Here is a 27,151-nt window from a genome sequence, read left to right as displayed (position 1 = left end):
CCTCACTGTGATCCCCGGTGTGCCCCGAGTGCCCCGGGCTGTCCCTCAGCGCTCGCCGCGGTCACGGCCGGCCCGGGGCAGCCGCCGCCTCCCGCCCGCGCCCTCAGGGGCGGCCGCCGCCCCGCGCAGCCGCTGCGCAGCCGCCGCTCGCGGCCGGTCCCTCGCGAGCCGCCGTAGCGCCCGCCGCGCTCCGTGAGGGGAGCCCGGGCAGCCCAGGCCGCAGCGGCACCGCCGCCGCCGCCCCGCTCGATGTGAGCGGCCCCGGGCCGGGGGCAGCGAGCGCGGCCATGAAGAAGGACGTGCGGATCCTGCTGGTGGGAGAACGTGAGTGCCGAGGCAGGAGGGCCGGGGAACGGTGGGGGCCGCCGGCTGTCACATCGTCCCGGTGTCGTGAGGCTCAGCCCGGCCCGGGCGGGGAGCCCGGGGCAGCGCCGGCCCCGCGGGGCGGGCAGGGGTCGGGGTGGGCTCGCCGTGACCGCTCGGAGCGTGGCCTGGAGCCCCTCGGCTCCCTACTCTGGAGTCTGCTCTCCTAGCACGGCCGACACTTGGTGGAATTGTGCGGGCTTGGACGTCCCCGGAGATGACACCGGGGTAAAATTCTTGCCCGGTATTTGGCCACGGCATGTTTAAACTTTTGGTTTTCTTTTTCTCTTCTTTCTTTCTTTTTTTTTTTTTTTCTTCTTTTTTTTTCTTTTTTCTTTCCCCCCCCCCCCCCCCCTTCTTTTTTCTTTTACCGCGTGAAAATCACACTTGTATGTTTCCCGTTTACTGACTTTGGAAATCAGTGGTTGCTGCTAGCGGTTATAGGTCGGGTGTTGTGAGTTTGTGGCCAGGGAGTGCAAATCCCTTTTTTTGGTTTTAACTTTCTGTGTGACCTTGGATAAACAGCACACACGTAGGTGCACGCCAGAGGTACTCTGCGTCTAGATTTTTTTCACGTGTTCCTAAAATTGAGTCCTGAAGTTCACGCTTAGGTACCCAAATAGTTGACAAGGCTTGCAGAGGCTCAGCTTCTCATCGGTATAAATAGCAGCAAGGAGGTTCTGTTAGTTTGCAAAGGAAGCTTACGTTCCTCGAGGGGAAAGAATACAGAGTAATTACCAAGTGTTATTAGTAAAATTATCTAGTTATGCTAAGAATGTGGTACTACTAACAAAGCTTTCTGGAGGATTGAATGCCCCATATATATTTCTAGTGCAGTTTATGCAGTTGTTTCGCAGTGCAGGTTGGCCGTACTGCATAGAAAGGCTCTCTGTGGCTTTTCTAGGGAGGAATCTCGAGGGAGCTGTCACTGTGTAGAAAGAGCTAACTCATTAAGATTGTATTTGGTTAGTTTGCTTGACTGTGTTTAGGCGTTGGTGCCTTTGAATACACAGTTTAATTCCTTTTTAGAATACATGCCTGATTTATCTCACTGTCTTTGGCAAGGCTGTGTTCTGGGCTGGCTCTGTGCAGTGGTTTCAGCACAGGTGTAACAGGTACTTTATTTTGGCAACAAGGTTCACAGTGTGTCCAAATGGGAATAGTAAAGATACAAGTTTCTTAAATACAGCAATGTGTAGTACATGGCACACACCAGAGGTTGTGAGCATCTCTGTGTTACGCTTTTGTTTCATTTATAGTCAAGGAGGAGGGAGAAATTTGTTTTACAAATTGGTAAAACTTGTCATTTTTAGTACCAGTCCTGCTTTGTGTATGTCTCATGTGTATTTATTAGTCTGAAATCACAAATTAGTCCAGACTATATAAAACTTGTTAGATGGTAACAGCAGACCATCAAGTTTGGAATCTGAAATATGCCAAGAGCTCTTTATTATAAGCCTGTTCCAAAACTCAGCCTTTTTCATCCCCAGTGGTCCACAGTTTAGGTCTAAGTTTGTTTAGTCTTTGTATGCAGGGTGAAAACATCAATTTTCAATAGCCAGTAATTTCCAGAATATGTTCAGCATGTTATGCAGTGTGACGTAGAAGACATATATGAGGGGAAAGACAAATTAATTATCATGAAATGCTGTGGTGCTTTCCTTCATCCCAGTTAGCTGATACTGTTTAGGCTGTTATTTCTAAGACTATAAACAGACTGGGAAAGACAGAGGGTTGACCTAGATTTGAACAAAATAACCCAAATCTCTACACTAGAACCTATGGATTTTCATAAAACTCAAGGATGCTAAAAAGTATATCAAGAGCTTCTAAATACTGAACATTTACTCACCAGCAACACATATCTTCTATTTTCAGATATAAGAAGTGAGTTTCTATATCTGCAAAATTAGTTTTGCCACTGCTTCAAGTGAGAACTGTCCTGGTCGGGTGCAAAATACACATCACTATTTTCACTAATTAGTAACTTTAGTTGCCTATAAGGAAAGGACTAATCTCTTTTCCCTATGGAAATAGGAGAGCTTCTGAAGCTCTTTCGATTCTGTCAGGATGAAAATTAAGATGGAGTTGATGCAGGAGGATGCCTGGCAGTTTAAGTTAGGATTTTAGCTAATTTGAGTCTCTGATGGAAACACAAATGCATAGCTGTTGGGAAGCCTGCAACCTGCTGCTCTGCAGGGAGTACCACTGGGGAAAAGTTTACAGCTGTTCTCTGTAAGGAAAACAGAAATCTTCCTCCTCAGAACAGCTTTTCTTCACTTATCATAATCTTGTTGCAACTACTCTTCATCATGGTCAGTTAAAGAGAAGGTTTTATTTCTGGATGTCAGAACATGTTATCATACCAAAAATAGACCTAGATAAGTTGAGTATACTCTGACTGGATCATCAGGTCAGTAACACCAATTCCTGCACAAAATCAACCAGTGGTACAATCATAACTCTTCATCTTCCATGTTCAGAATTCTGCACAATTACATAGAGAAGTGTAAATGCAGTGATATCAGCTGTACACATTCCTGCTGGCAGAGGTGCTGCTACATCCAGAGTGAAATTGAGTTTTGCTGGAATTGAGAGCTGTTGGAAATAGACAGTCCCAGAGGATATTTGAATATGAGCGTTTTGGTTTTTAAGAAATTCTCAAAACCAAATAAAGCAGTAATAGTCTTACAAGGCTTCCAGAGGACCAGAAAATTCACACTTGAGGGGGTTTAGAGAGAGTGGAACCAACCCTAAGAGAAGCTACCAACTCTTGGTTTTAAATAGTTATATTAGAGCTTCTCAAAACCAGGCAACTAAGTTGTGATATCAGAAGTCTGAACTTTGCAGGTAAACAATTTATTGATTGAATGGTGTTGGGTACTGAAGCCGAGATGATAATCTTGGATTTAAAAACTGTGACTTTAGAAGGGTTGGTGGTTTGGGGTATTTTTTACTTCTGGTGAGGGACAGCTCATTTGTATCAAAGGGATTAAGCTCTTGCACTTTAAAAGTAGTCAAAGTACTGCAGACTTTGTTCACGTCCTGTTGTCCAGCTCTCATCCTTGGTATTTTAGGACGAAAGTGCAATCATTGTATGAAGAATTCTATAAAAACAATTAATTTCTACATGATTTTCTATGTGTTTTGTTTGTATTTCTGAAGTTGTATTAAAGCATTTCTAGTTTGTTTTGATTATTTATTTGCTTAAGTATTGTATGTTAAGGTTAAAACCTTCTGTGTAAGGCAGAGCAGAATTCACTTCCCTTCTGGAGGAAATACAGACGTGGGAGGTGGACCCCAGGTTTTTACAGTAAAAGAATTACAAGAAAATTGCTGTCATCCATATTTAATATGATTAAACAACAGCTTAAAAGCTTTTAATGTGGTGAATTGGAAAACGTTTTTTAAATCTTCTCATTTTGAGATAGGGTGCAACTGTTAAGTATAACAAAACAAATTATCTAATAGCTGTTTTTCATGTTTTTGCAGCCAGAGTTGGGAAGACATCACTAATTATGTCTCTTGTCAGTGAGGAATTCCCAGAAGAGGTAAAGCACTTTTATTTGTATTCTAAGTTTTATTTCTGTCCTGTCATAATATAAATTAATAGACTCTGCTGTAAAATAATGTTTAAAAACAAAATAAATTTTAAAATGGCAAAGATGACTTCAGGAAGAGCGATGTAGCTTAGTTTAAATATATCTCTGCATGAAAATTAGAAATTTAAGTTTTATCTAAGTTCTTTTCTGAGTTTTTACAGTGTTAATTAAACTAATTGTTTTATATGTGATGAATGGTAGGCTTTTTAAGGAGCTGTAATTGAGCCAAACTGGCAGCATGTTTCAATATGAGAGACACATAAATGGGAAGGTGCTGAAAGATACAAGACCATCAATTATTTTTGGGGGGGTGTTGCATTTAAAGAGCAATTAGCTTGCAAAACGATTGAGAATGAGGAATTAGAAGTCACACTGTATAACTTATACTTAGCCCTTTTTTTGTAACTAAGCAAGACATGGCGTCCACTTCTGTCTGTGAAGAATGCTTTTATTGACTCTGGAAGTAAAAACTGCAGAAAACCCGAGTTCTACACATTGTTCCTTCAAAAAAGTCCCACATAGTTTTCTTTGTACCATAAAAAGAACCATAGCTGCTGCAAATAGTTAAGCTTTTTACATATAAACATGAATGTTTATTTCTTCTGATCACAGGTCTTAAAATAGACATCATGTGCTGCTCTTTGAATCTACTCTGCTCTGGGTTTAATGCAAATCAGTAGGTTACCACAGTTCAGGAGTCAAGAGTGGATTGTAAACATAAATGAATTTTGTTAACATAATTGAATTTCGTTCCTAACCTTGCAGGTAAAAAGGAGATCCAATTCCTTTGGCAAATTGTTTTTTATTGTATTTAGTGAATTGTAGTCCTCTGTTCACTTCTCAGCTTTTTCCTGCAGTATAACTTAGAATATTTGTCTAACATCATGTGTAGAGAAAAAACGTAATTTATATGTAACACAAGATCTCCCTGAAATTACAGAAAAAACTTTTGTAAAAATACTGTGTCCTATAAAAGCTGCTGAAAGGGACTTGTCCAGTTCCTTAGGCCAGTCAGGCACATCAGAGCAGCATTATGGGCTCTAACAGGCACTTCAGGCTTGGAAATAGTGTTTAATGTACAGGGTGTCACCAGTAATCACTCTTGAGGAAGATGAGCAGAGCTTCACAAAGAGACATTCTTGTGGTGATTGACTTTTTCCCTTGTTTTGGTAAATGTAAAGTATCATGAAAGTTCAGTGTCAGCAGGTGAAAGGCAATAAACAGATGTGCAGGAGATTTTCATTAAAATTAGGTTTAATTTGATTGTTCCTGAATATAGATTAATGTTCTTTGGAAAAAAGGCCTATCAGAGTTTACAGCGTTTTTCAGAATAAGCTTTTTTTAGCATCATGTTTTGCTTTTCAGGATTTTCTGAATTTGATGTTTAGCACTGTCAGAAGCAACGTCGTTGTCAGGTTACAATTGTGTAAAAATTGAGACTTGTTTTTGTCTGTTATGCTTGTTTAGGTGTTGGATAGAGTGGGCTTGAGTTTTATAGAAGTATTCATTGAATGTATCTTCAATACAAAAGCAACAGTGTTGCTTTTCTGCAAAGCATGCAGGAAGTTCCATATGCAGTAACTAGACAGGTAAAAAATGAGAAGGTAGCAGTGACTTTCAGTACTTAAAAAAAAGAAAACCAAACAAAAACCAAAAGTACTCGAATAACTAAACAACGTGAACAACTAATATTCGTTGCTCTGTTTAAAGCTGACTAAATGGCAGCTGTATTGTACTGCATGACTTTTGTCACCATCTGGATTATCTTGAAAGGCTCTTTCTTGCTGTTCCTTTCAACCCCAGGTTCCACCCCGAGCTGAAGAAATCACCATTCCAGCTGATGTCACTCCTGAAAGAGTGCCCACCCACATAGTGGATTATTCAGGTAGGGGCTGCTCGGTGCCATCACTGATTTGGAGGAGTTGTTTGTCTGACCCAACAGCCTGTCACAGTCAGACAGGTCTGGGACCAGAGCTGCAGGTGGGACAAGTCTGGAGTAAAGTAGAAACTTTCTGAATTTCTAAGTTAGGACACTTCATAATTTTGGGTCAGTTTATTTTACTCTTCTGTATTTTTTTCTTGCATTTTAATCCTATTACTGAATAGATAAATAGATTCACTGAGAAAGTTCATGTGCTATCATAAGTTTGTGCAACTCTTGCACAGCTAGAAAAACCCTTCTGCCATTTGCAGTGCAAGCCAAGAGTTAGGCATGTTAGCAGGTACCTTCCTGTCTTCTCTCTCCCATCTCTGCTGAGGAAATACCTTTGACGTGTTTAACCACCTGGAAAAAGAAATAATGGGTTTTTTTTGTTGTTGGACTTGATCTTAAATTTATGTGGAGTGAGTTTTTCTTTCTATTGAATGATTTTTTCATAGATTCAGTTAGCAGAGACTTGGTTTCATTATAAAAATCATCACCACTGTAATAAAATCAACATATGTCATATTCTGATGTAAAAGTTTATTATAGAAGGAAGGGGCTGTTGAGAAATAAAGAAAGATGCAAACTATTATTTGTTCCAAAGAGAACCTCTCTACAAATACAATTTTTCCTCTTCCAAACAGCTTTAAAAAATTGATGTGCAACAGACTGTTTCTGTCTTACAAATTAATGGACCAATTTAATTATTGTTTTGGAAGGAGCAATCATTAGAGTGTTTTATAAAAAGAAGTTTAAGTAACAAGGCTTTGACAAAGTTGTCTCATGAGCATTCTGAAATAACCTAGTTCAGTTTCAGAAGTTTTTTTTGTTTGCAAAAATTTTGGTATTAATGAATAACTTCTTCTATTGAATGCAGAAGCAGAGCAAAGTGATGAGCAGCTTTACCATGAAATATCACAGGTAAGTGTATTTTAATGTTTGCTAGAAAATTGTTTAGGAAGAAGTCTTTCCTTTGAAATTCCGTGCAGTAGATAGGCTCCAGTTTGAACTCAAGGAAAAAAAAACCTTTCTTGCTTGGAATTTTCTGTTTTGTTTTGTGGCTTGTGCTATAGGAAAGATATCTATTTAAGAAATCTTAAATAAAGAAAGTAGATACTGACACTGTGTTGGTGAATTGAGCTTAAGCTTTGTCCTTCCAAGTGAAAGGACAGAACTTTAATCAGCAAGCCAGTTTTTGTATAAATAATTCTACCCTGAAAATACCCATTTTACTTCTTTCTGTCACATGGTGCTATTGCATTTATGAATAGCACAGGCTTCTTGGTGACTTCATCATCCCTTCTGATTGCTATTTTCAGTTCTTTCTGAGCACCTTTGCACATTTTCTGCACAGTCTGTCATGGTGTTGTGTTCCATTTCTGGCATTTGGTTTGGTGCTTCAGTGGAGGCTGCACACTATGACTTCAGTTTGGATTTCCTGGTGGCACAGGTCTCTGCAGGCACCAGCTGTGACTGTCACACTGCAAGACAGGCTTTTTGGCACTTCTCACCATATAAGTTCTTTGTTTTAATCTTCTTGTTCAGGCTCCAAGTAGCTTAAACAAGCCAGGAACAGAGTTCTATAGTGAGTTTACTCTGATGTTGTTATGTATGGTCTTTAATTGTCTGTGTTGCCCAGGGGTTTCTGAGCATTGGAATTCCAAGCTTTTCCTTTCTCTTCATTTCAGGCAAATGTGATTTGTATAGTCTATGCTGTTAACAACAAGAATTCTATTGATAAGGTACAGTAACACATTTTATCCCATTATTGAGATGTAACTTGTGCACTGTTAATTGATGTCAAGCTGAAATCTGGATCAGACATTTCAAATGCCTGAGATGGAGTTTGAAATCAGTTGTTAAGAGAATGAACAGACGTGGGTTTGCTTCTGCTCCATTTCAACCTATGAGTTTTTAGTCATTTCACCTGTCTGGGAAAGTTGCTCATTAATCAGCTCCAATTTTTGTTTCCTCCTTTGTGGGTCACTATGTGCCTTTTTGGAAAAAAGCAGTAGCAGTTGTAGTGAAACTTGTACACAGTTCAGTCACATTTAATTTGAATATGTATTTTTCATGTCTGTTTTTAATCCCACTTTAGGTAACGAGTCGATGGATTCCTCTCATCAATGAAAGGACAGACAAAGATAGCAGGTGCTTAAGTAAAGATGAGAAGTGTGAATTAGGCTGCACATCGATGGGTGTCAATGAACAGTGTTGAGGATGTTAATTGTTTAAGAAAATCAAATACTAAACTTAAAGTTTATATAAGAAGTCCAAGCAGCAAGAGATTTGAAGTATGTAGGTCTGTTACATGTGCCAGCAATGTTATTTCTTTTGAATTTCATGGGCAGCTTTTACCAGGTGTGTTTATATTTGCTATGGTATAACTGGCTTTGGCTCTATGGTCTGTATAACTTTTCTACTGATGCTGGTTTGGGTAATAACAATGTAATTAGTTACCATTGTATTTAAATGTGTGGGTTTTGTAGAATCAACAAGAAGTACATTTCTGAGTGTATATCAAAACACTATTTAAACTGCTGTCTTTTAGTTTTACCCATTGCCTCCAGTGACATTTAATTAAATCATAAAAATAATACAGTGGTTTCTGGTGGGACATAAAATGCTAAATTAAAATACATATTTTTATCCATCTGTCTTTAAAGCTCTTAATATTCTTTTGTTTTTAGGCTGCCTCTTATATTAGTTGGAAACAAGTCTGATCTAGTGGAGTACAGTAGTATGGAAACTATCCTTCCCATTATGAATCAATATACAGAAATAGAAACCTGTGTAGAGGTATGCAAGACTTTCTGAAGTTAAAGCAAATAACAAAAAATACATTCTTGCCAAGCATGTATGGCAACTTGATAGCAGAAAAAGGGATTTTTTTTCCAAACTAAATATTTCAAACTGGAGTAATTATAGTAGTGAGTTTATATGCTGTCTTTTTTTAGGGAAGATTACACTATTGTATAATCAGATTTTACTGTCAAATTCTAATATTTAGAGCCTCCTCACATAGTTCGCTTTAACAAGGGATTTCAATTTAATATTAAGCCAGACAGATGTCTGCAAATTATTCAAGATTAATTTAATATGTATGGATATATCTTTTTTTTTTTTTTTTTTTTTTTTTTTTTCAGAGTAGGTACAGCTTTTTGGTTTCTGTTCTTGGTATGACAGCAAATTTAGTGAGACCTCATTTGTTAATTAATTGAACAGGTATAGGGGCTGGATGTCTTTTTTCCAAACCAGTCCTGTACCAACAGGAGGGGACTAAATCTTTAAAAATTTGATGCTTACTTAAATTTCAGAAGAAATCGCCAAATAATCAAGAAACTAGCTCATCAATGTGAGGATTTCTCTTTCAGTGTTCAGCCAAAAACTTGAAGAATATATCTGAGCTATTTTATTATGCACAGAAAGCTGTTCTACATCCTACAGGTCCTCTTTATTGCCCAGAGGAGAAAGAGGTATTTATCCATAGATTCTCAGAGCAAATAATTTGGGGGGAGTGAATAATTTTCCTGTTCTTTCCTTTTCAGTGGATTTTGCATCTCTTAATGTGTTCTGTTACCAGCACCCCACCCCCAAATGTCAGGCATTGCATCCCAGAACCACGGGGGTTGTTTTGTGATGGATGAACCTGACCTGTCTTTCTTCTTTGTTCAAAGCAGTGAAGACAGTTTTTTGTTACCCATGTGAACTGCTGGGTAAAACAAGAAGCTTTGTTAATGGCTTTGAGCCAAATGTAATGTGACCCAAATTATGTCTTCAGTTCAGTTCTCCTTTAGATGTATATTTCACAGGAACTCCATTTATTTCAGGGAAAACACTCTAGACTTGGCCTGATCTAAGAGAAGTTTTTTCTGAGAAAACTGTGAAACTTTGGCAAAAGGGATAAGAAACAAGTGTTGAGTCTGGTTTTTAGGTATCAGGTGGTTAGCTGAGTGTATTATGAAGGAGTATTTTTATTAAATAAAAATTTCCTGAGCAAATGCAAATAGACTCTCTAATTATATCCAATTAGTATTGGGAAGTAGGAAAGTTGCTTCAGCTGTAAATACTGTGTTAAGTAGAGAATCAGAAAATAACCCTGTTTTGATTTCTTCCATCAGAATCATCTATATGTGTTAGTAATGTTGTGATAAAATTGTTGTGCTGAAATCTTTTTGGTTTTCCAAAACCAATCTCTATGCAATCTATGTGACCTCTGTGAAGAGAAGAGTCCATCATCACGGTAGTTGTTGGGAGAGAATTACCAGTGTCTGTTTTCCTTCACTTGGAAGGTATCCTAGCAGTTCTTTTGTCCTAGAGATAGTCCCTATGCTCAATGCTTTGCCTAGTAGATGAATGAGTCCTGTGAAGGTTTTCAGTATTTGATGTTTGAAGCGAGCTGGCTGTAGTTCTAGACCTGTCTAGTTTTGCAAAGCACTGGGATTTCAAGATGGTTTTCCCCACCAAAAATGTTTTGGGGAAAAAATTTAGTTGTTTCTCAAAGTTTTCTGTAGCAATAAGACTGAATTTAGAGAACTGAGCTTTATGTTTTTTAATAACTTTGTAGTGCCACCTTCAGCTTGTGAAGAGTTTGGGATTCTTCTAATAATTGAATAGAAAAACATTTAATGTGGAATAATTGCTTTAAATTGATGGATATAAATTCGCTAAATCGATTTTTTATTTCCTCTTGCTTTTGACTTTTGTGTACATGTGAATGAATGTCTCTGTTCTGAAACTGTAAATGAAGACTAGTGTGTGTTTCCATGTGATTGAGCTGCCTGGTGTCATTGTAATCTTTTTATATTCAAGCCTAGAAAGATACTGAACTTCCTTTTATTCCTTAGATGAAACCTGCCTGTATTAAAGCACTGACTCGCATTTTTAGAATTTCTGATCAAGATAATGATGGTACTCTCAATGATGCAGAGCTCAACTTCTTTCAGGTACCTCTTTTGCTTATCTTTCCACCATGCTTAAAGGTGAACTATATAATGCTAGAACAAAAAATGATTGGTTTTGAATAAGTAATAGGGAGGTGAACTGTAAGGGAATCAAGCCTAAATACTAGGTCTCAAGTGGAGAATAGGAGAATGGATTTGTAAAAACAGAAATGAAATTACTTTTATTTCTAACCATTGTTCAAGTTTGAGTTCAAGAGCAAAATTTTAAAATCTATTATTGTACTTAAAAATCAGTTTGTACACCTTTATTTCCACTAAGAAATTGTATTGTCCTTAACTAGCTTACTAGAATGTTTAAGGCTGTATTTCATACAGGACATGCTGTTTGTCTAACTCATTAGCTAGTGGTCCTAAAATGCTATTTTTTGGTTTTGTGTTAGAGAATTTGTTTTAATACACCACTGGCACCTCAGGCTTTGGAAGACGTAAAGAATGTAGTCAGGAAAAACCTAAGTGATGGAGTTGCAGATAATGGATTGACATTAAAAGGTGAGTCTTATTTAACTCTTAAAAGATATATCTTCATACAGTTGATAATCACTCTTACATGAAAATGGTGGTCTTTTGGAATATGCTCTGTCTTGATTTTCAGACTGCAGGAGCTGAGGTTACTGAACTATGCTACCTCGGTGTTCCTTAAGCCCTGGGAAGTGCCAAACAAAAATCCTACCCAGTTATTTTAATACAAGAAAACTAAAGGCAGTGTTCTCTCCAGGCTAAAGCTTTCTGTTTTAAGCTGTTGAAAGTATTGGGTTTATTTTCATACAACTCTAAAATGCTGGTACTGGAAAAAGCAAACAACAACAGAAAACCAAGGGAATTGTTTGAAGGAAACAGTTCCTTGGAGAACACTTTCACAAATATAATGATTTCTGAATGTTCAGTCTGTGTAGATAATGCTGTGATATCACCCAGGAGGTTTAAAATCTTAATGTATATTCCAGCTTTTTTTCTTTCCAAGCCTGATATTGATTCTATTAAAAATACTTTTAGCAGGTAAAGCACTTCAAGGCCTTAAGATTTCACAATTTTTGATTTGTAGGTTTTCTTTTTCTACACACACTTTTCATTCAGCGAGGAAGGCACGAGACAACCTGGACTGTTCTGCGTCGCTTTGGCTACGACGATGACTTGGAGCTTACACCAGAGTACCTGTTCCCTCCGTATGTAGCACTGCAGCTTTCCAAGCTGCACTTCAGCCTGTGCTGCTCCTGCTTTGGCAGGACAGGGTTATTGCAGTGTGTTTATTTAGCACATTGTTCCATCAAGTACCTCCCTTGCTTAATGACCACCCAGCCAAAACCTTCATGTGACTGAGCAACACGAAGGAAGAACTCCCTGGTGCCAAATCGTGTTCTGTTCTCTTTCTTTGTAAGAAAGGTGGCAGAAGAGACTCTTAATGCAAAACTGGAACATAAATCTGAGCAGTTGCTTATTGTATGTGGCATTAAATTCTAAAAGACTTGTCAGGATTTTCATAGCATTTGAGACCTATTGAAAATCCCCAAATTAAAAAGTTAAGAGAAAAAGTTAAGAGATTGCTGTTAAGACCAATTCTGTGACTTCTATTAAAAATGTAACTGCATAATTTTTTGTTAAAAAACCCAAACCCCAAAGTACAAAAACAAAGCAAACCAACAAAAATGTGATTACTATAGAGCTAGATATCATATAACATAAAGGTACTCATTCATCATTTTAGAATTCCTAATAAAAAGTATGTGCTTTGATCTATGTGAAGATAAATTCTTAATGTTAAGTGCCAAGTCAGATACTAAATGTTATAATTCATAAAGTTTGTATTTTGCGTTTTAATATTCTGTATTTCATAAACAATTAATGCCGCTTGTATTTGTTTTTGTTTTCAATTAACAGCCTAAAAATTCCCCTTGACTGCACAACAGAACTAAATCATCATGCATACTTGTTTCTTCAAAGTATTTTTGATAAACATGATTTGGTAAGCATTTAATTTGAGTGTGTGTGTGTGTGTGTGTGTGTGTGTGTGTGTCTTTGTAGTTATTAGCCTTGGTTTGTCAGGAGTTTTGCTAACAAAAACGTGTTTTTATCATTATGTCATTTTATTCAGAAACTGGCTTTAGCTTAATCTATGGAGTCAGAACTAACCTTCAGCTTATGATTTCTACAAGGAGAGTTGGCAGTTAATAGCTGTAATACCTAATTGTTTTTAAGTAGCTCATACATTTAATCTTATTAAAAACAAGGAAAGAACAGTGAAAAGAAATAAGTTTCGTTTCTTGAATCTTGCCAAGTGTACAGCAAGACAATACCAGTTTGGAATAGACACAAATTAAATTATGTCTGATACCATATTTTGTTTCAGGATAGAGATTGTGCTTTATCTCCTGAGGAATTGAAAGACTTGTTCAAAGTCTTCCCTTACATGCCATGGGGACCTGATGTGAACAACACAGTTTGTACAAATGAAAGAGGATGGATCACATACCAAGGCTTTCTCTCACAGTGGACGTAAGTGTGATACAGGACCTTGTAGTAGTTGGGAACTTTGGGTGTGATCATGTGTTTGTAGAGTCTTCTTAAAAAACTGTTGGAAAGACTAGAAATTTTATAGTTGAAAATTGATCCAAGCAGTCGAGTTTTTGTAGCCATCCAGTGGCCTGATCCTTCAGACTGTTGTTATAACCTGTTCAGGATTTGGCCAGCATTTAGTGCTAACAATGAAGAAGTGTCTCTTCAAAATGTGGAAATCCCTGTGATCCCTATTGAAATGTTATTGCTGCTGTTCTACCCCTCAGAGATGGTTTGAAAAATAATGCTCGATAACGAGAGATTTTTTTCCCAATTTAAAATACAGAAAATGGGAAAATGTTACTTGGGGAGATAAGAAAATGCAGTGTGGGTTGATAGGCCTCAGCAAGTACTGCCTTTGTCGAGTTCTGGTGACCAGTAAGGCTGGTGAAGTTATCACCATTTACTCTCAGAGGCTTTTGTCCTTCAGCACTGCATAGTGCAGGAATGTTGTGTCAATCTGGAGACAGGAGATAAGGATTGTTTCAGTACTATAAAGATTGGTACCCCAGGTGGTGACAATTGAAAGTTCTTTTTGTCCCCTCTGCCAGACTAACCACATACCTGGATGTGCAGCGTTGCCTGGAGTACCTGGGTTATTTAGGGTACTCCATACTTGCAGAACAAGAATCTCAAGCATCAGCAATTACAGGTAATAAAAATTTGATACAACAGAGAAATTTAAATTTAGAAATATGCTAAAGAGTAAATTATTTAATGGGCCATCTATTTTCATTTACTCTGTTTTGCTTTCTGCTCAAGTGAAACCTTTAATATTTTTGTGAGATTATTTTGTTTGCATTTTCATGTTTTCACATGCATTTATATCTTGTGTTTTTCCAAAAGTGACAAGAGATAAAAAGATAGACCTCCAGAAGAAACAGACTCAGCGAAATGTCTTCCGATGCAATGTTGTTGGAATGAAAGGCTGTGGGAAAAGTGGAGTTCTTCAAGCTCTTCTTGGAAGAAATCTAATAGTAAGAAACATACTGCCTATATTCACCTATTTATGCTCTTGAGTTAAGATTAGACAGCAGAAGTGATAGATCTTAGAGCTTTAATGGTTGTTACTCAGTTTGCAGAGCTCTTTGAGGAAATACAGAATTACTAAGGAGGAGTTTGGGTTTTTTGGTTTTGTTCTATTTTGGCAGTGGCTATTGCATGCAATAATGAGTTGTACATCATAGATTATAGCTATGCATTTCCTTGCAAAAAACCTCAAAGATTACTATAATTTAATTCATTAAAAAATGGAGCAAACCAGCAGTTCAAATCTAATTTAAAGGGAGACGTTGCTGTGGTCTAACATGAAATTCTGCCTTTTCAGAGACAGAGGCAAATACGTGCAGAACACAAATCTTACTATGCCATTAATACAGTCTATGTATATGGACAGGAAAAATACTTGCTGGTAAGGCTGCCTCATTCTTGTTTGCCTAAGACTGATTAATGTTAAAATTCTGTGAATTATTTAGAGCCTTCTACAACAAACTAGTTTTAATTGTCTCTTCTTAACGTGGATTCCTCCCTGTTGTTTTCTGTCCCAAATAACTTCTGGGGTTTTTTGTTGATAATTTAGCAGAACCTGGTCAAACCTGTTATTTTTGAAACCTTGACCTGAGTTGCACAAAACCTAGTCCATTTATTATTACACTGCAGTGTATCAAATTATAACATGTGATTAATGATCAGAAGTCAATCTGCCTATTCAGTAAGAAGCAGCTGTCACACAGAGTGATTAGAATGGCTAAAATTAGTATTCAGTGGGAGAAATCAGTTCTTTAAGGCATATTCCATTCTAGTTTTCCTTTATGATAATACAATCTCTTTCTTTGTTTTCTGGCATCTAGTCCTGCTTTGTGGCTTTCCTCTGTAGGATGAATGCCCATTTCTGTGGGTGTCTCAGCTTTTGTTTTAAAGTAAATACCACTTTTTATGTTGAGGTGGTGATTGCCTGCAGATGTGATGATAACAGCTCACATATGCTGGCTGCATGGTAAATTCCTACTGTTCTTTTTCATTAATTCTGCCTATTCTCAGTCCATTAGTTTGAAGGATACATTAAAAAAAAAGCCATAAAAATCATGAGACAAGTTACAAAATTCCTTTAACTGCATAATGACAAGCTTTTTTCCCTCTGTAACCATCTTTTTTTCCAGCTACACGATGTCAGTGACTCAGACTTTTTAACTGATGCTGAGACCATATGCGATGCTGTCTGCCTGGTATATGATGTCAGTAATCCCAAATCCTTTGAGTACTGTGCCAGGATTTTTAAGGTTTGTAGAGTTTATATTGACAAACCTCTATATTTATATTTCTTCTCACTGGCTAAATACTCAGTATCTGACCTATACACTGGTTCTAGTGCTTAAAAGACATTTTATTTCTAAGTGCTGGTTATGTATATCAGGATGTCTTAGCAGTGGTGCAGTTCTGTTACTCATACAAGGCAAACATCTACCTTTCTATGTAAACTACTCTGCTCCTAGAAATGCCTGACTTCAGTGCCGTGAATACATCTCAATGCTGCTGCAACCAGTGCAGTACAGCTTGTTCCAGGTTGAATGTGTCATATACTGTTTCTTTCACTTTTTTTTCCTTTAAATTTGCAGCAGCACTTCATGGACAGCAGAATACCATGTTTAGTGGTAGCTGCCAAGTCCGACTTGCATGAAGTTAGACAGGAATATAGTATTTCTCCTGCTGAATTCTGCAAAAAACACAAAATGCCTCCACCCCAAGCCTTTACTTGTAATACTGCTGATGTGCCGAGTAAGGATATCTTTGTTAAGCTGACTACAATGGCAATGTATCCGTAAGTACCAGAGCTGTTCTGTTTTCCACGTGCATGGTCACACAGCACCACTCACTGCATGCCATCGTTAGCCACAGGATGGAACTGCCTCACTGAGCTTTAGCAACAGAGAGATATGAATGGCCTGAGCAGAATCTTTAAACTGTTTCAAATTGAGGAACTTGGCATATATCCAACACAGAAATCAACCTTAGCAACAATAGGTGAGACTTTTTTTGAAGAATACACTAGTGCATCCAGCTCATGATGCAAATTCCAACAAACAGGGTGTTGGAGATACAAAAGTATATCAGTTTTCACATCTTGGTATTTTTGAGAATGAGTTGTACTGTAATCCTTGTTGGCAGCTTAACTTGACTGTTGATTACAAGCAACAGCACCTTAGTGCACAACAGTTCCCTCAGTGCACTGCTTAAAGTGCTTTTTGTTTTCAGGGTGTTTATTACTATGTGCTTCAGTTCATTCATCTAATAAATCTTAAAATTTTAATAGAATTTTTGTATAAACATCTTTGGACTTCAGGTACAAGATACCTAAGCTCAGATTCTCCTTCACTACACATCTACCTGTTGCTAAACTCACTTCGCATTTCTTCTTTTGGTGGGTGAAGCTTTTAATATGGTGATGAACTATACAAATATTACAGCAGATGGAGTCTAGTATGACAGCTGACATTTGCTTTAAATAAATAGAACTAATGTCACTTTCACCCAAAATAATAGGGTATTTTTAATTATTTGAAACTGAATTTGCTGAATTACATCTGTAAAGCTTTAGTTTTGGTTTTGCTTTGTTTTTTTTTTTCTCTTGTGTTCATTATGTAGCACTGGAATACTGGGAAACCACTAAAGTGTAGCACTGACCAAATGTCTGTCATATCAATATTCCTGCTTCTCCCTTAGTTTTCAAGCATGTGTGTTTGGTAGGGTGGGAAAAATAGAGGCAACGCTCACCCTGTAAAGAGTGCATTCGAAGTGGTAGAAAATGTCGCTTCCTTTCCTTTGAAAAAGGGGTGTTACCTATTGCTGTGCAGACATACTCAGAAGCCTTCAAATGCTTCCCTTTTATGGGAACTTGTATAAATTCAGCAAACATTTTCATTCATGTTTCTGCTTTGTTGTTAAGATCTGTATATGGTGGTGATGCCAAAACGTCCAAGACATAGAACCTCTAACCTTTAAATTCTGCACAGCTGTAGTTGTACCCTTTCTTCCCCAGTGTATTTTTTTTCCTCCTCTCCTTACTCATTCAAATGTACCTTTTATTCCTAAATCTCTCTCTCGGTTGTGGCACAGTCCTAATGTGCACCTGATTTGATGAGCAAGATTTCAACTCCTGTCCTTCTGTGTGTTTTCGCAGCCATGCCCGGTTACGCTGTATGTGCGCCTGCAACAGGTGTACATTTTGCATCTGTCAGAACTTCCTCAACTCAGACTTGCTGCAATCTGTAAAGAACAAACTCTTCACTGCAGTTCTTAACAGGTCCTTAACTTTATTTTCTAGGTACCAGGTGTGCTTTTTAAAATAAAGGGTGTCTTTGAAAAAGCAATTAATAACCTTATATACTGCAGATTTTTCACCCCATATTCACTGAATAGGCCAATACTTTAATAATTGTCATAGAATTATCAAACGTGGTTTAACTTGGAGGTTCTTTTGAGCTTAGTTCAGTCATTTTTCTGAAACATTACTGATTTGGTTGTTGATTCAGAGTCTTTGTGATTGCAGAAATACTGTGCAGGAATTAGGACTGTGTTTTTAGGGAACTGCTAATAGATATTAAGTAGTGTCTACAAGTCTGTAATGTTTCTCACTTGAGACATTGCAGGTTCTTTTAGTATTGATTAGAGGTGCTGCCTTTTGGATCCCAGTTACACAGATATTTTCATAAAGGCATAGCTTGACTTACAGCAGCATCATGTAACATAATTACATGTTTATAATTGCTAATTTGATATTTGGGAGTTCATAGAATTTCTGTGTGTGTGTGTGTTATGCTTGGTTTATCCAAAGAGTGGGCATTTTGTGTTAAAAAATAATCCAGATCTTTTAACATCCAATTCCTCTCTGAATGAAATGCAACATGTACGACGTGGTAAATGCTTAAACATTTGCATTTCCAGATACTTTTGGAAAAACAATTGGTAAAGAGAGATAACTGGTTTTCAGCATTGAAAACAGGGCTATACTTGTCCTGTGTGTACTGCAGGCAGTTTTTGACACACAGGGTTTACTCACACCTCAGCACTTGTCATCACACCCCAGAAAATGGGAGTTCAAACCAAGCAACTGTTCAGTGGGGTGGTTCCAACCTCCATGGCCTTCTTGGAGGCTTAGATGGTAAATGTGTTTATTTGAAGGCCCTGGTTGAAGTATCCTGACATGCTGCTGGTCCATGGATGTTACTACTTGTTACAGGTTTCAGATGTAGCTGCTCCATTTAAGAGTGTCTGTCTCCTTTAAATGCAAATGACACACCTGTAGGAGGTCTGCTGATACACCCACCTACTGAGCATTTTCCTTGTCAAATACCACTTTAATCCAAGACACAAGTGTTAACCACAGAGTGAGAATTCAAGGAAGGGTGTAAAACTCATTAGCTTAGGAACAGACTGAATGAGTGAGGCTCTTCATGATGCATGTCTTCTACAGCAGTCATCCCATAGACAGAAATCCCTTGAAACAGCAATCTCTTTGCATATTGTAATTTTCAAACTTCATTGAGCAGTTACTACTTGAAAATCCCAACTCTTCATTATTGAGGCTGAAATCACCTCTAACACATCTTCATTTTTTGGAACTGATATGGGTTGCTCCATTCGCTGTTGTGGTTTGTTTCTCTGTTTTAAGGGTTTTTTTGAGTCTTGCATTAGACATTGAACTTCATTCCTCTGAAGTGCTGTCAGGGTCTCAGGGCACTGAAATCTTTTGTTGAGGTTTGGGATGCTGTCATTCCACACCTTATCACTAGGGAGTCTGGAACAAACATAGGAATCCACTACTGCCTAAAAAGTCTGTAATTCAAGGTGAAGAGAATTCCTCAATCCCTCCAGAAAGAAGAATTATTTCCTAGAATCCCCTTTTCTCTCAGTCATTAGGGTTTGTTTCAGGTTTCCAGCATGCTCCCTTCACCTCACCAACTCCCTAACCCAACCCCTTGCTGCAGGTTATTTACCATTCAGCACATGAGCTGCTGCATAACTGCACATATGGTAGAGCTGGGATACCTGTAAACAAAGGGGAATAACTCCCAGTTGCAGGCATAGGAGGGTAGAGATGGATTTCTTGTCTTATAAAATCATACATCTAATGATGTGTGATTAGATAAGGGAAAGCATTTGGATCAAGAAAGACTTTCTGATTCAGTTAGTTTCTATAACCTTTCTTATTTTGCCTTGACAAATGTTAGGTCAGATAGCTGGGCAAAAGTTAGATAACTGATGGGGGAAGTAGGTTTCTCTGGAGCTCTTTATTCTCCTGATCTCCTCCTGTTCCCTTAGGCTGTGGAAGCTTATCAGGTAAACTGAAATTTTTCACGCTGGACCCCTTCCTGTGCCCTTTGTTGCTAAGTAACCCCTAAACACTGTTACCAAGGCATGATATAAAATCACATTTGAATATTCCCACTGCAGTAATTAAAGGAACTTTGCCTCTGTGCAGCTGAGAAACCTGCTCATGCCCCCCTCAGTTTCTCTTCTGTGGACAAACTTCAGGGGCTCCCCCGAGGGTTGCAGGCTGTCAGAAAGGCACCTTCAGCTTGGAGATTGCTGTGTTGGTTTGAACTGCCCAGGGTCACACTTTATTGGTTCTTTGAGGAAGGAGGCACAACATTCAAAGCACTGGACATGCATGTATGAGACTTGCTAATATGCTGTAGTATTTTTATAGTTTTAATTTCTTCTTTTCTTTAGGTGTTCACTTGTATTTGGCTGGCTGGCACCTAATCTCTTTTTACTACATTGTTTTACCAAAAGCAGGATTTCTACTTTTGTCATTCTAACCCTTAATGATCAGCTTGGATTTTTTGGCTTTTTTTTTCCCCCCTTGGTTTCAAATCATCCATGTTGCCTTTTGCTTGTACAGTAGTGGCATTTTTCTGTCAGCTAAGTTCACTTCAAAATAAGACAATTGTAATACATGAGAATTGTGTTGTTCAGCAAGAAGACTTCTCAGAGGATGTTTTTCTTCTAGAGTTTTTAAAACATTGTGGAATTGAAGTGAAATTCGACTTCCATATGGAAACTGGTTGTTTCAGGAATTATTAGTAAGGTTTTGCTTTCTGTGACAACCTTCCTTCTGTGAAATTAATACATTATATTGTATTTTCCTGTAATAATGGGAAAATTCTAAGAGTATAACGAGGATTTACCTTTCACTATGTGCAATGTATGCAGTTTATTTTTCAAAACTTGTGTATCCCAATTAAATCTAATTGCAGAAATGTATCTCTACACTTAGGTGTCCCCTAAATTGGGACATTGCTAAATGACATGCCCAAAATGACATTAGGACATTAAAAATAACTAATTTATTTTCCTCCTTCTCTAAGCTGTTCAGTTTCCCATACTGCATAGAAATTTGCGAAACTGTCTCCTGGTTTCTTTCTAAACAGAGCATTTTGAATTGGCATTTTACATCCATTTATAGGTTTTGTGGGTTATAAGATGCATTTGGAGCTTTTCACATTTTAGATGACTAATGCATGGGGGAAAATTCTAACTGCTGGACTTAGTTTGCATCCTAGGAAAACATGTGCCTGAAGGGAAGCTGCAGCAGCTTGTGCAAGTTATGTGATGCTTTTGGAATTCAGTTGCTTATATTTAATGCTAAGAAACTTTGTCAGAGCAGGCTGCTGCATGAACTTGCTTCGAGTTCTGCTCTGAGCAGCCTGTTGGCCTCAGCGCTGTGCTTTTAAAATGCTTTGGAAGTTACTATAGGAATGTTTTTGAACTTCTGTATTTAAGGATAAAGCTTCCCAGACCTGGGAATTATTCTGCTGACCTAGGGAAAAGTGTCAGCACTGACCCATAACTCAGCAGTTTTCTGTGTGTACCCATGGCAGGCATGCTCAATTAACTTCTTAGCAAGTGTATGTGACAAACTTCTTGTGAGTTGTTAAAGTCTCGTGAAAAAAAAGAAACTATTCAGATTTCAAAGATCTGATTCAACAAGTGACAAGGTACTTGACTCACTGTTAAGGGTAGGTTGAATAAAAAGATGGCTTTTTTCTTTTTTTTTCTAAAATGTGCATTAAAATCAGAATTTTGTACCAAAGGCAAAATTTCTAGACTTTCATATATTTGTGGAACTGATTGTATGATTAAGTACACACAGAAGCCTGTCTGGAAAGTTTGAAACATTATTATTAATAAGCAAGAGTTTAAAATACAGCTTCAATACAGTATGTATTGAAAAAGGATTTTGTGCATTGTAGCCACCTTCATGTCAAAGGACCTGCACTAGAAACAAATACTGATCCTTTTTTATTATTTTATAATTTTTGTTCTTTTAATGGGAGCTAAACAATATTAGAGATTAAAGTTGTAAAAATGGATTTTATGACAGCATAAGGAACATTGAAAGAAGAAAAATTGGACATTTATGAAGTTGTAAAGCAGTTAGACATCCATAATGTTCTGAATTTCAGTAGGCATTTTGAACTTTGGATTTGTGGGCTGAGACATTCGGAGTAGATTTCCTTGAGGTTGTAAGACAAGTCCCTGTCTCGAATTAGTTCCTTATTTAAATGAAAGAGTCTGCTATTGTTAGACTTAGAAAAGGGATCAAAGCCAATTCAGTCTCCCTTTAGACATTACAAGAGGATTTTATCATGGCTGAGAACATATTCATTGTTTTTAGGAGGATGAAGCATGCTCAGCAAGTTTCTTGCATGCTATTAAATATGGACATGTGCAAAACAAGGTAAATTATAGATAGGAATCAGAAAATCTAGATGTGAGAGATAGTGCTGTATGAGGCAATGCAAAAGCATTAATTTGCAATTTAAACGTTGATTTGCATATTTAAAGCGATGGCGTTTTAAATTGTACAAATAGTTGGGCATTTGAATTAATCAAATTAAACTGGAGACTTGTTAGTTACACAAATACTCATCCAACAGTAGAATAGGCACTGTGCACTATCCAACAGAGCTTGTCATGTCATCTAGTAAAACCATGTTACCTACAAGTGATTCATTTTACATACACAGATGAGTTTTATAATTTACATATCTGAAGACAAGGATTTTACAGCCTTTTACTAAGAAATGACCCCAAACTACCACTGTAGTGATAAAATACAGTCTGAGTTCTCAACAGCAGTGGGATCTCATCAGTTTTATGGCTGATGTGTTTATGGTGCAGGGGTATTGCTGTGTCCTGTGGGACACCTCGAAGTTGAGGCTGTGGAGATGGAGTGAGAAGAGAAGCCCAGTTTGTTCAACAGGTTTCTTTGTCCTTAAAGCAATGGCATTTAGCTACATGAAATCATACATTTTACTTAGCTTATTAAAAGCACAAAGTCAATTTGTTTCTGGTTTTCCCCAAGCACTAAGTTTTTACAACTGCACAAGAATCAGGGGCTAGGTGGCTCTAAATGAGAAATTCTCTGGGCTTTTTGATTTGAGAGGGTTGCTGTTGCTGAGCCATGCAATGAACTGCACTGTGCATGTGTGTGACAAGGTTAAGAGCGTACGTAGCTGAGGTGGGGGCCATGCTGTTAGCAGACGAGGAGAGCAGGATTATGCAGCAGGTGCACGCCGTCCACTCTGTAGAAGATTCCATCTTCATGGAGTCATCTCTTGGTCCACGTTTGCTTGAAGACAGGTAACAACAGCCAAACCCAGATGCCTTTTCCCTTTCTTCCCCTCAGCAAGCCACTTGACATCCAGTTTGCAGAAACTTTGTCAAAACTAGCTGTAGAAAAACTAATGCTTGCAGGAATTCGTGGATTTGGTCTGTTCTGTAACCCAGCAAGACATTCTTAAATAAGATCAGGATTTTTTAGACTAAAGAGCAGTGGTGTGTGCATCAAAGAGCCTGTTCTTCAGCATGTGGTATGGCAGAACTCTGATTAACTATCTGGCTGATACGGCTCCTGCAAATGTCTGCTAAAGCATATCCAAAACTGGTTTTGTGTGTTTTGATAGCAAGTAGCAATTCCTGCTCTGTTAAACAGCTTGTGAGCTCCAGCTCTGCAGTTCTCACTCTATGAACTCCTGTGTGTGCTTAGGATCTCTGTGCTCCTTTACTTAACCCTCCTGCAGCTTCACTGAGTAACCCATGGTAATTAACACAGGCTAAAATACATAGGCTAGTGAAGTTCTGTTCTAAGTTCTATCTCTAAAGCAAACAAACAAAAAAATCAACTTTACTGTTGTTTAGGAACTTCCTGTGCTTTGAATTATGGCATTTATGGTAACTTGTTTTAAATAGTAGCTCCTGCTTTCTGGTAAGCTGTCATACTTCAGACTGCTGTTGAGGGTTGCCAGCCTTGTTTAACTGAGCATGTTCACAGACTTCTTGCAATATTTGGAGAATTGGGTCATTGCCTGTCTCCACCGTCATATGAGATGTGGCTTTTTCTTTCATACAGTCACTCCATACTGTCTTTTTCTGTTGGTGCCATCGTCACTGCTTGTTTCACTCACACTCTCTCTTAGCTTTCAGCTTGGTGTTGGATGACTGTTTCTGTTGCTGTTCTTGTGACTACTGGGAAGAAAGGGATTTAAAAATGGTTTGATTCTAGCTTTTGGAAAAATATTACTTTATACTTGTCAGTAAACTTTTTTAAGTGGGTAGAATAAGTAGATCTTCAACAGGACTGGGAAGCTTTTCATGTAAAAGCAGAAATATTAAACTCAACATTTAGAAAACAAAGAAAAATAATTTTGCTGGACAGAGTTGTTCTCACTGTGAGTTATTAATTATTTGTAGCTATTTTTATTTTCCTTTCCTGAATGCTTGCTGGTACTCTCAAAGGAGACACCTTGCCCTCCTCACATCCATGAGTAATGAATGATCTGCTCCTGCATTTCTCCTCAGCTGTGTGAGCACGCTGACTTCAGGGAGATTGGATGTGGTCAGGGCTGCAGATCAAATTCTGAGCTTCAAGAAAAGCAAATGACTGTAAAATGCTCATAAGGCTGAATTGTGAGCTGTTTGCCTGTGACAAGTGTAGTGATGAATTTCCAAAAGCAGAGTAGTTTAGCACAAGCTGTCTGGAGTTCCTGTCCTGGAATTAACCTGGTTTTGTGTGTGTGTTAAATTTCAGGCATGTGACACAAGCGGACCTCAAGAGCTCAACGTTCTGGCTCCGAGCAAGTTTTGGTGCTACTGTGTTTGCAGTTTTGGGTTTTGCCATGTACAAAGCACTACTAAAGCAGCGATGATCTGAGAAGAAGCACATCTGGCCCTACCAAATAAATAAATAAAAAATCACTTTTATGTACATTCTGAATGCTTTAAATTCTGCTAGAAATATTTATATATGCAGAGTTACTTTATTAATATTTGTAATTCATGCATAAGATTATTTTAAATTATAGCTCCAACTACAGTATTGTGTAATGTGTGGAAAAAAAGGAATTGCATCTTAACAGCCAGCTAAAATGGCTTAACTTGTGAGGCCAAAAGGGAATTTGTTGTAAATAACCTGTACATATTAAAGCAAGTAAAACATTGCTTCCCGAAAACCTATTCAAAATACCGTTCTTAGATGTTCACCATGGTGACATTCTAGTGCATAGGTGAAATTCATTTTCAGTAGAGTAGATTCAACTCAAGGATCATACTTCCTCAAGGATTGCTTATTTATTTCACATTCATCTGAAGTGACTTCATTTTTTTGGACAGGCAGAATTTGTGATTTTCATTCCTATTTTTAACTGATGAACAGATTTGCCCCTCTAATCGTGTATTTCAGGAAAGAGTCACCTTTGCTGTCCTGGCCTTTGATTTTGTATTTTACATGACCAGTGACGTATTTAGAGTCTGGTCTTTCTTTTAAAAGGAAAAAAGTAAACTTTGAAAACTGCCAGATCAACTTCATATGCTGTGTGTAACCCATGTTTTTCATTTTTCACTGTTGTGTTTTATAACCCTCATGAATCAGATGAGCAAATTTTGTATATTATAAACAGTTATAATTTGGAAAATGTTGCAGTTTAATTTCTCACATCTGTCAGTCATACTCATTGAAAGCTGTGTATAAGAGAAAACTACAATAGTACACAGTGCCTATTCTACTGTAGTATATTAGTTGCATGGATCACAGTGCATTCTGTAATGGGCTAGAATTACCTATAGACACAGCTTTTTTAACGATCAAGTAAACCAAACATTAAATTCCTCATGACAAACCTATTTTTCCATTGCTGGCCTTTTCAAGTATTTCAATAAAATGACTGTGTACTGTGTCTGTCTTTTTCTTCTTTTTCTTTACCGTCCTGTGCCCTGAAAGGTGGAGTTTAACAAATCTTTGTGCTTTATGTGAATGGATGCTGCCAGTGGCCTCACTTGTTGGAGGTTACATATCTTGGCAATGCAGTTTCTCTCATGCTTCCATTAGAATTTTATTTCTGATTTATAACAGAAGACCAAAGTCCCTTCTGTGATACTTTAAAGCTGAAATGCAAATAGTCAACCATGAACTTTGTATTTACTGTCAGGAACAAAGACTGGGAGAAAAAAGGAAATGGTTCCGTGGGGTTCAGGAAGCTGCGGGCAGTGAATTGGTGAGTATTTTGTGTTGATGGAACGGGCTCCAGCAGCGCGGGGCTCCTGGGGAGCCGACACGAGTCCCGGGAGCGGCCGCCAGGGGGCGCCGCCGCCGAGCGCTTCAGGACTGCGCTCAGCCCGGGACCGGCGGGAGCGGGAAACGGCCCGGGAAACGGTCTGTGGGGACCGGGAAATCCTGCATGCAACGGCCCCGTCCGTGGGGACCGGGAAATCCTGCATGGAACGGCCACGTCCGTGGGGACCGGGAAATCCTGCACGGAACGGCCCCGTCCGTGGGGACCGGGAAATCCTGCATGGAACGGCCCCGTCAGCCCGGGACCGGGAAATCCTGCATGAAACGGCCCCGTCCGTGGGGACCGGGAAATCCTGCACGGAACGGCCCCGTTCAGCCCGGGACCGGCAGGAGTGGCTGTTCCCGTGTGGAACGGCCCCGTTCAGCCCGGGACCGGCAGGAGTGGCTGTTCCCGTGTGGAACGGCCCCGTTCAGCCCGGGACCGGCGGGAGCGGCTGTTCCCGTGTGGAACGGCCCCGTTCAGCCCGGGACCGGCAGGAGTGGCTGTTCCCGTGTGGAACGGCCCCGTCAGCCCGGCCCGGCGGGAGCGGCTGTTCCCGTGTGGAACGGCCCCGTCAGCCCGGCCCGGCGGGAGCGGTTCTGCCGCCTCCCTAAGGGAAGCGCCCCCGCCCTGCCCTGAGGCGCTGCCCGCCCGCCCTCACGGCCCGAGGCGGCCAGCGCAGGTGAGGGACAGAGCGCATCCCCGCCGCCTTATATAAAACAGGCCTCCCACAGTGGTTTGGGGTCAGGGATTTTCTTAGGGGAGAGCGTACAAGTCTTGGTATCCCGGTGTGCTGTGGCCTCATCCAAGCGGGTCGTCGGTGCTCTCTGAGGCAGCCCCGGTGCCACTGGCCAAGCCCTCCTGGATCCTGAGGATTACAGTTACCGTGAGGGGAAATTCTTCTCATGGAGTATATAATGAAGAATGTCCAAACGTTAGCTACTGCAATTAAGTGCGGGGAAGAAGGAGCAGTACTCCAGTCCACTTACTCTCAACAGTGATTTGTTTTCTTTCTTCTAGTGCTGTCAGTTTTCTAACAACTTCTTTCATTGTATTTTCCACAACCAGACTCAATTTCTTCCTGCTCAGTCTGATGCATGAATTGCCTGACCATGGTGTCAAGTCACTGAGAGGACA

General features: G+C 39.0%; 1 protein-coding gene across 5 annotated transcripts; it reads left to right on the top strand.

Annotated features, from left to right (window-relative positions):
- The first annotated feature begins 175 nt into the window (after positions 1-175).
- On the top strand, positions 176-25,639 carry RHOT1 (ras homolog family member T1). Of its 5 annotated transcripts, XM_014878225.2 has the most exons (21): positions 180-324; positions 3,856-3,914; positions 5,769-5,850; positions 6,767-6,810; positions 7,578-7,631; positions 7,988-8,040; positions 8,580-8,688; positions 9,264-9,365; positions 10,737-10,835; positions 11,234-11,342; positions 11,896-12,016; positions 12,729-12,813; positions 13,198-13,343; positions 13,955-14,055; positions 14,250-14,380; positions 14,731-14,814; positions 15,563-15,682; positions 16,019-16,221; positions 17,581-17,703; positions 22,905-23,048; positions 24,496-24,662. In XM_014878225.2, exons 1-21 carry the CDS (start codon positions 288-290, stop codon positions 24,611-24,613), a joined length of 2,124 nt encoding a protein of 707 aa, XP_014733711.1. In that variant the 5' UTR covers positions 180-287; the 3' UTR covers positions 24,614-24,662. The 5 variants fall into 5 exon arrangements, with proteins under 5 accessions (XP_088032691.1, XP_088032692.1, XP_014733711.1 ...); XM_014878223.2 differs by lacking the exon at positions 22,905-23,048 and having other exon boundaries at positions 24,496-25,639; XM_088176565.1 differs by lacking the exons at positions 7,988-8,040; positions 22,905-23,048 and having other exon boundaries at positions 176-324; positions 24,496-25,639.
- The last annotated feature ends 1,512 nt before the right edge of the window (positions 25,640-27,151 follow it).

The sequence above is a fragment of the Sturnus vulgaris genome, chromosome 20 (assembly GCF_052056855.1).
Source record: "Sturnus vulgaris isolate bStuVul1 chromosome 20, bStuVul1.hap1, whole genome shotgun sequence".
Classification (NCBI taxonomy): domain Eukaryota; kingdom Metazoa; phylum Chordata; class Aves; order Passeriformes; family Sturnidae; genus Sturnus; species Sturnus vulgaris.
The sequence above is the reverse complement of the archived record's forward strand: the minus strand, read 5'-3'. Positions and strand labels throughout refer to the sequence as shown.

Coding starts and splice junctions, on each gene's coding strand:
- RHOT1 (XM_014878225.2), top strand. CDS start 288: ATGAAGAAGGACGTGCGGATCCTGCTGGTGGGAGAAC. Junction 8,041..8,579: donor AGGACAGACAAAGATAGCAG/GTGCTTAAGTAA, acceptor TTTTGTTTTTAG/GCTGCCTCTTATATTAGTTG. Junction 12,017..12,728: donor CCAGAGTACCTGTTCCCTCC/GTATGTAGCACT, acceptor TTCAATTAACAG/CCTAAAAATTCCCCTTGACT.